Source organism: Neodiprion virginianus, chromosome 4 (genome assembly GCF_021901495.1).
Source record: "Neodiprion virginianus isolate iyNeoVirg1 chromosome 4, iyNeoVirg1.1, whole genome shotgun sequence".
Taxonomy (NCBI): domain Eukaryota; kingdom Metazoa; phylum Arthropoda; class Insecta; order Hymenoptera; family Diprionidae; genus Neodiprion; species Neodiprion virginianus.
The window spans coordinates 14,719,221-14,732,504 of record NC_060880.1 but is presented as its reverse complement, the minus strand read 5'-3'; the positions used below and the strand labels follow the sequence as shown (position 1 = coordinate 14,732,504).

The following is a 13,284-nucleotide window of genomic DNA, read 5'->3' as shown; positions in this document are numbered from 1 at the left end:
CGACGAAGCAGTATTCGATGAGAGATTTTCATTCCGTACAAACGATTTCATATTACGCGGTTTTTACGGTAGCTTCGTAGCGCCATGTGGTAGTGGTACGAAAGAAGAGTTCGAAAATCGTTGGTCATTACGAATCGATACTCGACAACGCTCGACATTCCTCTCAGTTCGTTTTTTTTTATCCATTTCATTACACCGCACGACCGCATGTAACGTGTGTGTGTGTGTGTGGAAATTTGTAGAAGGTGACATGGATAAAGGCGATATGAGTGTTCCGCGTGTGTGCGTGCGTGTGGCTAGATTTCGTCACGGAACTTCAGTGTCAAATCAGTAGCAAGACAAGTCGCAGCGCGGTCTTGGGATGAACGTTTAAATGTCTGTGCTAACGACCGCGAATTCGCAGAATAGGTCCCACCAAGTTTCCAGTGCAAAGTCACGCGTATCATGATTCGGTAACGATCGGCGATAATTCCGCTCTTACAGCGACTTCATTGATTACATAAAAGTTTGAAATATTTCCCTTTTGACGCGCGCCCTCCCTCGATATCGTAAGTATGCATGTTATATACTTCAGCACACGGTAGAACATGCGGTAATACATATGCACACAAGTAGGTATAACACTGCGGGAAAATTTTTCGCAGGGCGTGTATCTATTTATATACACACTCGTGACAAATCTTCAATGATAACTTTACGTAATTAAAGCTCTCCAGACTGTTTCTTCGATCTATTGTCTATAAAGTTTAAATATGTGAGTCGAAATAGCCACCCTTGAAAACGTTCTAGATGATGAATGATTGATGATTAAAAACCACTGAAACGATTGATTGACTTATAAATGTTTAGATATAATGATTCTCTGGTATTTTCAGATAACAACTTAGCCATGGCATGTATCACGATGATAAGACCGTCAAATTTGAAACACTTCTACCATTTACTGTCAAAAAATTCTCACCCCTTGCTGCTTAGCTTGAAATGTTGCAATTATTCTGAAAGCTCGACAATGCCTGTCACTGATGGACCAGTTAAGCTCTTATCCGATAAGATAGCGCGGGGTGATTTAATCCGCGACGATCACCAATTAAGAATAGCGGAAAGCCTAGAAAGGGTTTACCAAAAATTGAGAAATTACACCCCGCCGCCGAAGCCCAATTTTTGGAACAGGTTGATCGGGAGAGTTAGGGGAAAAGCAAGGGGGAAGAAAGATGATAAAACGCCAAAAGGATTGTACCTCTATGGAGCTGTGGGTGGAGGTAAAACAATGTTGATGGACCTATTCTATAACTGCTGTCAGGTATCTGCTCACATCTTAAGTAGATTACATGCGAAGAGCCAGAAATATAGTATACATTCTTTTCATGTTTGGTATCACACGTTTTTTACCACATTTTCATTGTCAGGCTGTTCAATCAGGTTTTTAAAATTTTTTCCTTCTACTTTCTGCAAAATTAAAATTATACCAATTCTGTCTCTATTTTTACTTCGGATAATGCGCAATTGTTCAATGAGAATAGAATATAATAGAATTCAGGTAAACACTCACTTTTAGTTTCACACTTCCTTGACTGTCCTGTCTTGCTTCCTTCTTCGGAATGTCGAAATAGAATCAAGAGTTTACCACGTTCTCAGGATTCTGTACAACTTTTTAAACTGTATTTTTCTAATTACAGAAGGAAGCTCTGTAATCCAATGAAATGTGACGTTTAAATTACCCACCGGCTCGTTTTCCATAAGAACAATATTAGCCAAATGACACAGCAGTAGAATTTAGTGGAAGGAACATGAAAATGACTGAATTCATGTATTTAATGAAATGTAGCTGCTGTCAAGAACTATTCAAAATCATACATGACTCCGATATTTCATAAATTTTGTAGTCCACACGCACCAAATGTATATAATTTGGTCTTTCATTTAAAATAAGAAAACTCACTTGTCTCAAGAGTTCACAAATCACAATATCATTTGTGCATTCACACATCATGCATTGTTTGCTTACAGGTTGAAAAGAAAAAACGGGTTCACTTCCACTCGTTCATGCTTGACGTGCATAGCAAGATTCATGATGTTAAGAAAAATGTCGTTAGAGATCACAGTAGCACCAAGCTTCAGCCTTTCGACCCGATTCCACCAGTTGCCGAGGCGATTAGCGATAAGACTTGGTTGTTGTGCTTCGATGAGTTTCAGGTAATCAGAATTTCTCTGAAATAGCTTCCAATCTTGAGAAATAAATAAATGAATTTAATTTTAATCTTGCTTTCAGGTTACAGATATCGCCGATGCTATGATCCTGAAACGATTGTTCACCGAACTCTTTGACAACGGAGTGATAGTTATTGCCACGAGTAATAGGGCACCGGATAATTTGTATAAAAACGGTTTGCAGAGGGCAAACTTCTTCCCATTCATCCAAATCCTAAAAGATCACTGTATAATCGAAACACTCGATTCAGGCATTGATTACAGGCAAAAAATTGGCCCTGGCAAAGACAAGAACTATTTTATGTAAGTCTAGTATGAAAACCTCACCTTATTCTCTGTATTAACTTCATTCTTTTTCCTTTTTATTTCCAGCAAGGGGAAAGACGTGGACGACGGTGTTGACAAGCTGTTTAAATATTTGTGCTCCATGGAAAATGATATCGTTAGGTCTAGAACCATCAGCATCAAGGGTCGTAATGTTACGTTTTCTAAAACATGCGGGCAGGTTCTTGACTCTACGTTTGACGAGATATGTGATCGGGTAATAACTTGAATAGTTTTAAATTAGAATATGATCTTCTTTTCCTTGTAACATTCAAAACTCACTGATAACTGTATTCAGATTGGAAGGTAACATTTTTTTTTTTCACAAAGCCTCTCGGAGCCAGCGATTATCTCCAATTATGCCAGTTCTTTCATACTGTGATTATTCGAGATGTACCACCACTGAATTTCAAGCTCAAATCTCAGTCTAGACGATTTATCACACTGATTGATACACTCTACGATAACAAGGTGAGAATCACGAACCTTGGTTGCTAATTTCAATATTATTTTCACCTACACCTTATATACACACACATATATACAACTGGAATGATATCATCTGTCTTTTTGGCATCATTCGCAGATTAGAGTAGTTATATCTGCTGATCTTCCGCACATGCAATTATTTACTCCTGAAGGAGAGAGCGAGTACACTGATGAAAAGCGAATGCTGATGGATGATCTAAAAATAAGTATAGGCTCGGTATGTTATTTGAAAAAATAATAGTAGAGTTCACTTCTTTTTTATACCATATTTCTCATGGTGCTGACAATGCGAATAACATGTTTATTATCACGTAATACGATGTAAACATTTTTTTTTTTACAGGAGGATCACAAATCGAGCATATTTACCGGGGAGGAAGAATTGTTTGCTTTTGATAGAACCATATCACGACTTTCGGAGATGCAAACCAGGGATTATTGGGAACAATGGGAAAAGCAAAGATAATAGTGGGAAATTAGATACTAATTTTTACATGCAGCAAAACTCAACTGTCGAATATAGTGATTAATTTTAAACGCGTCCTTGTACATACCGTACAAAGCAAGACCCTCTCGTTTACTTTTAGAGTTTACAATCGTGATTAGCAGCTCGACGAAACAAGAAAAGCATGTAAATGTAAATACGTTAAAAGCCGTTTGACGTGAAAAAACTTACTCAGCTGTTGTTTTCCGATGGTGTTGAGAGATGACTAGGTATTTAATTTCTGGTTAATAACTTATTTGTTATAGTAGGTGTTTCAACTTATTAAATTTACATACAATTTTGGTATGTAACGATGTTGAGTAAATATCACTGGCGTTGTTTTCGTAGATTTGTTGATAATAATATAGTCGGCAATGTCGTTTAGAGAACAAGATGAGATGCAAAATTGAAATAAAATTAAAGATTATTCGAAATAAATCCGTTTATTACATTTTAGTCAAATTATATATATACTTTCAAAACATAATAATTCAATCTATGCGCTAAAATAGGTACACAAAGTCGAGTAAATTTGTAACAAAGCAGACTTTAAAAGTACTTGAAACAGTCGTCAAACATTGCACAGCTAAGTCATACACAGTTTTAAAATAAAGCCTATCGTTACCACACTGACATTTATCAAATAATTCAAAGGTATATTCATTCTTCTCGTCAATAAATCCTTTCCACATATTTCGTGCGTCTGGTAAAAGAATAGATTCATGGTGGCCATTTTTTGTGCAACGAATAAATGGTTTGATACTGGCGACAGGCAGATAATGTGTTGAAGTTTTTTTTTCTTCATGTTTTTCTTTTGCAAAATGTAATCATTTTTTGTGTTAAAAAGATATATTAAGGATGCTAAAATTGTTCACCACTCTTTGAAAGAAGAAGTAATAACGATATTTAGTCAAATTGATTAGCATCGTATATAAATAATTAAGAAAATTGATGATCGCCATTTCTACTGATGTAATAATTGTTTAATGACGATATAAATACCTTGAAGGCAAGGTGTCATGAGAAGGATAAATCTATGATTTAATACATGTTACGTTATCCGTAAAATTCAAATTAAACAAAGTTAAAGAATTTGAATATGTTTAGTTTTTTACATCATGTACATAACTGTCGATGGTCAGTTGCCTCCATTAATCTTACAGCGTACTATCCTGTTACCATTGATATGAGAATAGAAGTTCAATGAAATGAATAGTAAGCCTTGTGAAAATGAAAATCAACGGAACGAAACTCTCATTTTGTTGTGAAATTTTTAATAACGCCAACTGAAATAGGATATTTATGGGTTGAAGAACATAAAATTGTGCGAATAATTCTGCTTTGCATGAATCCCTGACGCTGCCAAGAAACTGGTATTGCTATTACTGTTAATACGAACTAAGAAACTAAAACACTTTATCAATTGTCTTTAGCTTGCGCTGTGTAAAAAACAAATTCTGATCTCCAGGTTACATATTTATGGATTTCAGGCTAGATGATGAAAATCTTGTTTTCGTAATAGGTTCGTTACAAGACAAATAATTATTCTTTGCATGAAAATAAATACTGATATTCTACACGTTGCAAAATTATGTACATATACGTATGTATTGTACATGTACTACGTATACACTATACATATGACATACTGATTTTTTCTCTTTTAAATTCATATATTGTTGTCCATAGAATTCAGGATCTGAATTGAATTGACTATTTGTTGATATGGCAGATGAAGTCATTTACTTATAGGAAAAAAAAAAGCAACATATACGCATGTTTAAAAAACACGAATAGCACATGCCCAGAGTTGTGTAATTAACAGGTCACTCATTTCCTGTTAATTTTTTAATTATGGAGACAGGCAGTGTTATGCCTTGTTCGCCAGACGTCATTTTATCCTTGCAACAATTTTGAGTAAACACTCTTTGCAACTGCTGTAGCGTTTTAAGGCATACAATGACACAGCAAGATCTGCATCCCCCTATTCTGCTGTCGCATGAGCAATCGCTTTCTAAACAAGTTCCAAAATCATCGACCATCGTTTTATCTAAAGATTTGTTTCGATGTTCCATAGATATGGGGAATATCGTTTCGCTATTATTATAAGGCTTTGATATTCCATGACAGCGATTCAGATTTTCTTTACCAGAATCATTGGCGTCATTTTCAAATTTATCTGTGATGTTACTACTATCGTCGGTGTCTTTACCACTTTTATAATGATCGTGGCATTGCGTTTGCTTTTCATACTCTTCAATAGAAGAACTGCTGCTCTTTATACTCTCTACATTGAAGAACACATCGATTTTGCCACCATTAGGAATCGTAGAACTCAATTCCCTGTTGTCTGAAATGTGTTGAATTACTTTGGTAGCTGGAGAAGAATTTAATTCTGAATTTACAATGCTATTCGTATTACTGCTATCCTCCTTACAACAGCAGCTAGTTTTCAGCTCATTTTTATCATTCTCATTACTATTCTTTACGCAGCACCCACTGTTCTTGTTCTTATTGTTACATCTGCAACCACATTTCTTAGCCGAATCACCAATGTTCTTTTGCATGTCATTTATCAGTGCAGTGGATATTGATTGGCGATTATTGTAATCGTCGTTAGATCTGCAGCATGGATTTTCTTTGGTATTTTTTCGTGATTCGATGTGACATTTGCTGCCAGAAGGTGCCTTCTCGTTACTCTCTTTGGCGCCAGAATCTGACAAACTATTATCTTCTTTGTCATTGTCGCTTTTCTTACTAATTATATTTGGTATAATGCTATCAGAGCCTTGGGGGAAATTTTTGTTTGTTATTATATTTTCGATTTCAATTATGGCCTCGCAGAATTTTTTCCCGTTCTCAAGCACCAAACATTCGCACGATTTCTTGTCTATGAAATTCTCCATTCCCGTGATGTCCATGAATTCAGATTCCATACTCTGTTGAATACACCCGCACGTACAGTCTTGACCTTCCTCACTCTCAACTTTTGTTCTAAACGTACTATTGTATCTATTAAAATCAGTCAGAATTTGAGCCTCTTGGCTCACCGCGTCGCTCGAGTGAGCAAACTCTTTGGTATAACCGATACTCTGCCCAGATTCGAAGTTTGACAAAATGTTCAGACTTTCAGTCTCCAACTGAGATTCTACGCTCGATAAATGCATCGTTTCCCTGACTGCGCCGTTATTTGTCTTCGTATTCTGTTCCACGTTGCGCGGCGCTGCAGGGAAGCAATTTTGGCAATTTTTCAAATAGTCGCACTTGCAATCGATGCATTTACAAATATCCGCATCGGCCGTAATTTCCTGGAGAATATTCCTGTTGATTGTATTCCTCCGACTAGTCGTTTTGGATGAATTCTTTTCATTATGCGCGCCACCACCGACCACCGCAATATTTCCTGAGGCATTTACGGCAGGTGCCAGGTTAACATTGTACTGAAGTTCGGAGCCTAGCTCTAAAGGATAAGGTTCAGGACCGACCAGATCCACTAACGAATGAACGGCAATGGGGAAGGCGTTGAACTCAGACCATGATTCGGCTCTCAAAGAAGGCGCTGATGCTAGAGCCATGACATCGATCCAAGGCGACGGCATTTCTTCTTCTGAGGCCATTGCCAGTTCGACAGCTTCCGAATGCCAGTTGTTCTTCGTTCGATCCACCACATGATTTCCAGATTTGCCATTCTTGAACATAGCGTTCGAATAAAGTTCCAAACTCTCGGAATTGCTTTGAATCCTTGATTCTCCGACAATGTTGTTGTCACTAGATAACACATTTTGAGAATCGTTATTCTCTATACCAATACAATCAACTGACTGGAATATTGCATCTGAACATATTTTTGCAAGTGAATGATTTATGAACCCATTCGTCATAATGTCTTCAACTTCCGGTACAATTTTTTTATCGATCTGTGTACTCGAGTATGCGTCACCGGAATCCAAGCAATTTTTAATGCTCACGATGGAATTAGGATCGACGCTTTTGTAACTAGACAGAGCAGGGCTGCAATTTTCGGTATACGGAACAACCGCATCTTTTACAAATGCTTGAGAGTCGTTGGTGGCAATATTATTCACACTTACGTTATCACAGTAAGAAGTCGGTGTGTCACCGGCAAATAATTTGTGTTCATCCTGGGTATCAATTATGTTCAAGGCACTGTCAGCAATAGAATTACCGCTGTAAAATGTTGTGTTTTTGCAATTGATAGACAAGCTGTTGTTTCCTTGATTTGAAAATTCATTTTGAACGATGATGTGGCTGTCGCTTTTGTACCGTTTTGGATTGTTTGAAAAGTTTTTAGGTTCGGATATTTGCGCGATCGTGTTTTGCAAGCCATTTTGCATAATTTCTTGTTGCAAATTTATCGCATCCATGTGCTCCTGTTTCTGGATTACTCCGTTACGCTCGTCGTCGATAGGAATCGAAAGTAAAATGTCGTTCTGATCACTCACAGCATTCGGTGTTGAGTCATTTTGGCCGATTGAGGTAGATATGTGATTGAAGATTTTCAGTTTATCGTATTCTCCATTGTTCAACGTGTCGATAGTGCTCTGAGTCAAAACATCTATCGTGATGTTTCTCGGCGTCGGTAGCTCATTATTATTAGTTTCACTGGATTCGATCTTCAGCGGTGATCCCGCGGATATTTCAACTCGTTCCTCACTGTGATTCGACGTGCCATATTCAACCTCGCCATCGAAATGGTTTTTCTCATTATTGTTTAGAACATGACTCAAAGAATTTCCCGCCAATTGATCGATATTACCAGAATTCTGCGTCGAAACGTAAACTACGTTTTCGGTATCTCGACTGTTTTCTGGATTCAAAGGTATGATCGTGTAAAAAGGTACATTGTTGCTTTCACCGACTTCCTTGATCTCGATTTTGGCTTTAGGTTGATTTTCCAGACCACCGTTGTCTTCTTTTGTACTAGTCTGCGAGTCTTCCTTCAGCTTCTGCAATTAACGATACGATTTTTAATTCGATAGAATCAATTGATGCTCGCTAAATGTGAAAACCAATTATTTCTTCGATTGCATGCACCCACCGCTGATTGACTTTTTACGATTCTCTTGTGCGTTTTAATGTGACTCTTCAGACTGTGTGGTGTTGTGAAAGATCTCTTACAGTAAATGTAAGAACACGTGTAAGGCCGTTCACCAGTGTGTGTTCTCTTGTGAGTTTTGAGGTGATGCGAAGCAGTGAAGGCCTTGCCGCACCCACTCTCTCGACACCTGGAACAATAGCGTTGGCATCTGAATACTCGATTGTAATTGAATAAAAACAAAACATTAACGGACGAGTATAAGCGTGAAGAGCGAATAAATATATTCCCCAAGTATAGTGTTATAAAACGTGAGGAAAAAGAAACGTACTTGTAGGGCCTTTCTTGAGTGTGAGTTCGTATATGTTTCTTGAGATCGCTCAATGTTGTAAAGAATTTAACACATCCGGTCTCTTCGCAATTAAATGTATTCCCGCTATGAAGTCTTTGGTGAGCTCTTAGTCTATATAATGTGTTGAAAGCTTTTTCGCAGCCGTCATGATTGCACTCGAATGGTTTTATCTTCGTATGAACTCTTATGTGAATCTTCAGGCTGTACGAAGTCAAGAATGCCTTGCCACAATCTGGATCTGTGCATTTGAATTGATACTCGCCTAGAAAGATTTACAATCCCAATCAATGATGGATTCAATTTAGAAACTGCATACTTTTGGTGGTATTGTATTCTTTATTAAAAAGCTTGTCTTCATATTGATACAAGATGCAGTTAGGATATTTTATAGACGTGCAAACTTACCGAGAATGAAGATCCTTGGAAAGCGTAATTATTCAAATTTTCTGGATTAGTGAATAATGCACGATACATTTTTAATGTTAAAAAACAGCACTTGGATGCACCCGCAAGAAATACCATAGTTTGCAAAATTGCGCCACTGAAAAGCAAAACAATGATCGGTAACTCAATTTCTACATGAAATGATAGAAAGCAGAAAGTTTATTTCACATTGAAATAGCACAGCGAAAAGTTTACACGAAATTGACAAATCAGGGTCAAAGCCATTTATTTTTGAATAAGTACACACACGTGCACACACCAGCAAAAAAAAAAAAAAAATATACCAACGTTAACCTTCCAGTATTTGAATTTATTACTTGAGGCATGTAAAAAAAATGCTTTGAGGTAGTTCTAATGGGCAAAGTACCAAGTCTCTGAATGAATTCTAATAACAGAACCGAGTGTTGCTCTCGATCAGAGTTACAAAAATGATATTCTATAAATAAGGTTTGGGAGGGGGGCTTTTTAGAATGCTTTTATTTTATTTCAAAGCGGCTTATGAAATCATGGTAACGATATGCTGCAGCAGCATGCGAACAGGTATTTTTTCACAGCCAATTAGCCCAAACGTATTAGCAAACATATAAATGAAGCTCTCCGTAACTTGAACAATTCCAAATTTATGGCGCCAATATTATAGTTATTATTTTCTCTGTGTCTTCTTTTCAGAGCTAACATACCCTTGTGAGTCTTCATATGCGTGCGAAGATTGCCAACCGTGCTGTAGGTTCTCGTACAGCCTTCGTATTCGCACGTGTAACGGCTGATGTGTTTTTGGTTGGTGTCAGGATCTGTGCTTTCGATCGTGATAGTTGCATGCGATGGATCGTCGGGCATGGAGTTATTTTGCCCAGGATGAATTCGCATGTAGATTTCATCGGACCTGATCGTGTGGTAGATGTACCTGAGATAAAGAAAAAGTAAAATAATCATAATAATAATAAAACGTTGTTGTTGGACAGCAAGCGAAACATCGGCAGGTGGTAGAGTGAATTATTATTGAAAAGTTATGCCGTTTCCGCCACTTGATCCCTGCGCAAGGTTTGGGCAACTGGCATGGTTAGATATAATCTGATGGCAAGCCACACGCGTAATGCTATCTAATAACTAAAAATATATTCTTAAAGATAGGTAATACTGTATGAGTAATGCTTTCGACTCATACGTATATTATTATTTGAGGACACTAAGCGACTGTATTTATAGGACTTCAATAAAACACCTGTGTTTCGCAAAAATCATTACACAGCAATGGAAATGTATCCAATTGGCACTGAATTTTTCACCGTGATCCTGACCATGAATATGCAATTTGGAGTTACTGCTAATAGTATGGCAATTTAAAAACAAATATGTAAAAGAAAGGCAAGTTTTTTGTGGCTTTCAATTTTCTTATTTTAACCATTATTACCACAGACAATCGTTACTACCAGCTGGCGGTGGATGATGCAAGGTGGAAATATGTCTAAGCTATGAAATGAATCCATGTGTTGTTAAAACAGTGATTTGTTTACAGAATAATTATGATGTCGATATTTAAGTCAGCTTGAATATACATTAGGATGTTTACATTACAATCGTTTTAACGAGACTGCTCTACTTTACAGCACTGATGGTTGAATCAAATGAACGTTACTGTGAAAAAACAGCAGTTTGGAGCAGGGGAAGTAATTTACAAATCCCAAAAACTAATCATTACCCACAGGGGATTGGTGTGAAAATTTGGGTTTTTATACAAAAACTATGCGCAAAGCTGACTGATAGTTTTGGGTCCGAATCAACGGTCGATTAGGTACTCTGTTGCAAATTAGGTAAACCGATCTCTGAATAGGGTAGATAAATAACAATACCATGTAATCTTTGTCTAATATTAAATATGATATGTGTTCAGCGGTTTGATGCGAGGTCAGTGCCTTGACTTTAGGGTAATAATAAAGTTGAGAATTTTAGGTCGACTTTGTTTGTACAGTACTGAAAACTGACCTGATTTTTCGTTGAAAAAATGGTAATGCCCTTATATGGTAATGTGGTAAAAAAAATACGGGAGAATTCAAGTAACGCAAAAGCTGTAAGCGGGTTTTTGCATTGTTTGGGCAATTATTTGCAACGAGTCATCGACGAAATTGATGAGTTAGATGTGAAAAGGAAATGGGAAATATGTTAGCGATTCTTATTCTTACCCAGTATTATCATCCCGCAGCTTTTCCATGTAGGACGAGCTTTCGTCCGATAATTTTCCATAGTTCAAAACTGGTGATTGATCGTACACTTTGCCAAAACTTGACAGATCCAAACTGTCGTCCAAACAATCTTGCAGGTCATGTGTCACTAATATATTGTCAAAATTTCCATCGTTCTTCTCGACAATTGTATTCGAGTTAAATTTCTCACTCCCCCATGTCGCCATGTTTTTTTTTGCGACTATTAAGCATAGACTTATAGAGATACACTGCGCGTTCTGTGCACCAAACTGAAGCCGTAATTGAATAGAGAAAGCAACAGCTGGACTGGACCTCTCTGTTGTTCCATCGAAGGAGTTGGCGAGCGGTCGCCAGGCTGGGAAAGCAATAAAGCAAGCGAGTTTCCCCCACGAAGTCACCGATTAGAGTGAGAGGTCCGGCTCCAGCTGTTGCTCTCTCTTTCTAATTACGGATTCAGCTCGGTGCACAGCCGCGCAGTCTATCTCTATAAGTATACCGTGCTATAAGTCCATACTACTTCGTGTTAGCTTAGGCACAAACAAGTCATGAAATAATTATACCAGAAATAGGTGACCGCCATTTTGCATCATTGTCTCTATTCTTCATGACTACTTTATGCTTGAAAAAAGATACGTTACCGGTAACATTGCTTGAGATGAGTCTGAGATCGCACAAGCTCACGTTTATCGTGCCCCTGACTAGCGGTAAGTAGCACTCTCTAACACAAAATAGGTTTAGTTTTGCGATGCATGTCGGGTGAATGTGTGTCGAAAAGCGATCTATATTTACTCTACTTACTGACAGTAGATAATATCACTGATGCACGACACGATGCTTGCGAATCTGTTACCGACCAGGTAAATCCGTGTTACCGATATGCTCCCGGCATCGGAAATTAGTTCCGAAAACCTGGACAGAGAACTCGGCGACAGTTCTAGTTTTGGCGCGTACGCGTTGCTTTAACAGCGCTATAACTTCAAGGTACTGTTGACTGAAAAATATACAGTCAACGTCGAGCATCTTTACATCTTCCGATTTTCTAAATGACCAATAATTCCAGCTTAAGCTTGTCCGCGCAGATCTTATAGCATGTAGACTTTTGATGTTGCAAGAAATTTAAATACGTTTGCTCCTCTCCAGCGACAAATCTCACGCACCACCTCGCCGTACGCAGCCCGGCACGCGATTTTTGTGCTAGCGATTTTTCGAATTTCTGTTTGAATGGAGGTATCAAGTAATCTACACAATATCAAATTCGACAATTTTCTTGATTGATGTGATCACTATATAATCGTGGCCTTCATTATTTGGTATAACAACGAATCGCTGCCTCCACGAGCGGCGGGGAATCCCCCTTCGATGGAAATAATTTTTACGCATAACTACGAATTCGATTTTACGATTAATTAGAAAAAGTTGGACACTTTCGTAGTTGCTAAATATTGAAAAAAAATATATATGACGCCCTTTTGACTTGACATTTAGATATACGTTCTTTTGGCTTTAAATTTTTTTTCTGAATATTAAGCTTGAAAATAAGCCTACGAAATGATTAGCAATGAAGATGAAAATTATACGCTCTTTCGGCATTAGCACCGCGATATTGTACTTTTTCGTCGTTTTTAATAGATATGTCTAGAGTGGGTTGTATTTGCGCAGTAGTTTTTCTTATATCAAATGCTGCAATGGATATAATTTGACGTAAAATATCATAGAACTCCTAGTT

General features: G+C 37.6%; 2 protein-coding genes across 8 annotated transcripts; one reads left to right on the top strand and one right to left on the bottom strand.

Moving 5' to 3' along the window:
* Positions 1–138: 138 nt before the first annotated feature.
* Positions 139–4,597, top strand: LOC124303736 (putative ATPase N2B). 7 transcript variants are annotated; one of them, XM_046761333.1, is made up of 8 exons: positions 139–166; positions 876–1,300; positions 2,008–2,193; positions 2,270–2,511; positions 2,581–2,749; positions 2,863–3,003; positions 3,119–3,238; positions 3,365–4,597. In XM_046761333.1, the coding sequence occupies exons 2-8, from the start codon at positions 890–892 to the stop codon at positions 3,485–3,487; spliced, it is 1,392 nt and encodes a 463-aa protein (XP_046617289.1). In that variant the 5' UTR covers positions 139–166; positions 876–889; the 3' UTR covers positions 3,488–4,597. The 7 variants fall into 7 exon arrangements, with proteins under 7 accessions (XP_046617289.1, XP_046617288.1, XP_046617290.1 ...); XM_046761332.1 differs by lacking the exon at positions 139–166 and adding an exon at positions 229–245; XM_046761328.1 differs by lacking the exon at positions 139–166 and adding an exon at positions 277–611.
* LOC124303735 (uncharacterized) lies at positions 4,354–11,954 on the bottom strand. Its single transcript, XM_046761326.1, has 5 exons — positions 11,538–11,954; positions 10,038–10,261; positions 8,893–9,175; positions 8,565–8,751; positions 4,354–8,472 (listed from the first exon to the last, which is right to left on the bottom strand). Exons 1-5 carry the CDS (start codon positions 11,762–11,764, stop codon positions 5,332–5,334), a joined length of 4,062 nt encoding a protein of 1,353 aa, XP_046617282.1. The 5' UTR covers positions 11,765–11,954; the 3' UTR covers positions 4,354–5,331.
* Between the last annotated feature and the right edge of the window lie 1,330 nt (positions 11,955–13,284).

Bases quoted from the DNA above. Each gene is read 5' to 3' on its own strand.
- LOC124303735 (XM_046761326.1), bottom strand. From the start codon at position 11,764: ATGGCGACATGGGGGAGTGAGAAATTTAACTCGAATACAATTGTCGAG. The intron at 10,262-11,537 runs GTAAGAATAAGA...TCTTTATCTCAG, and splicing joins CTGCGGGATGATAATACTGG to GTACATCTACCACACGATCA. The intron at 9,176-10,037 runs GTATGTTAGCTC...AAATCTTTCTAG, and splicing joins GCATATGAAGACTCACAAGG to GCGAGTATCAATTCAAATGC.
- LOC124303736 (XM_046761328.1), top strand. The intron at 1,301-2,007 runs GTATCTGCTCAC...GTTTGCTTACAG, and splicing joins TATTCTATAACTGCTGTCAG to GTTGAAAAGAAAAAACGGGT. The intron at 3,004-3,118 runs GTGAGAATCACG...CATCATTCGCAG, and splicing joins ATACACTCTACGATAACAAG to ATTAGAGTAGTTATATCTGC.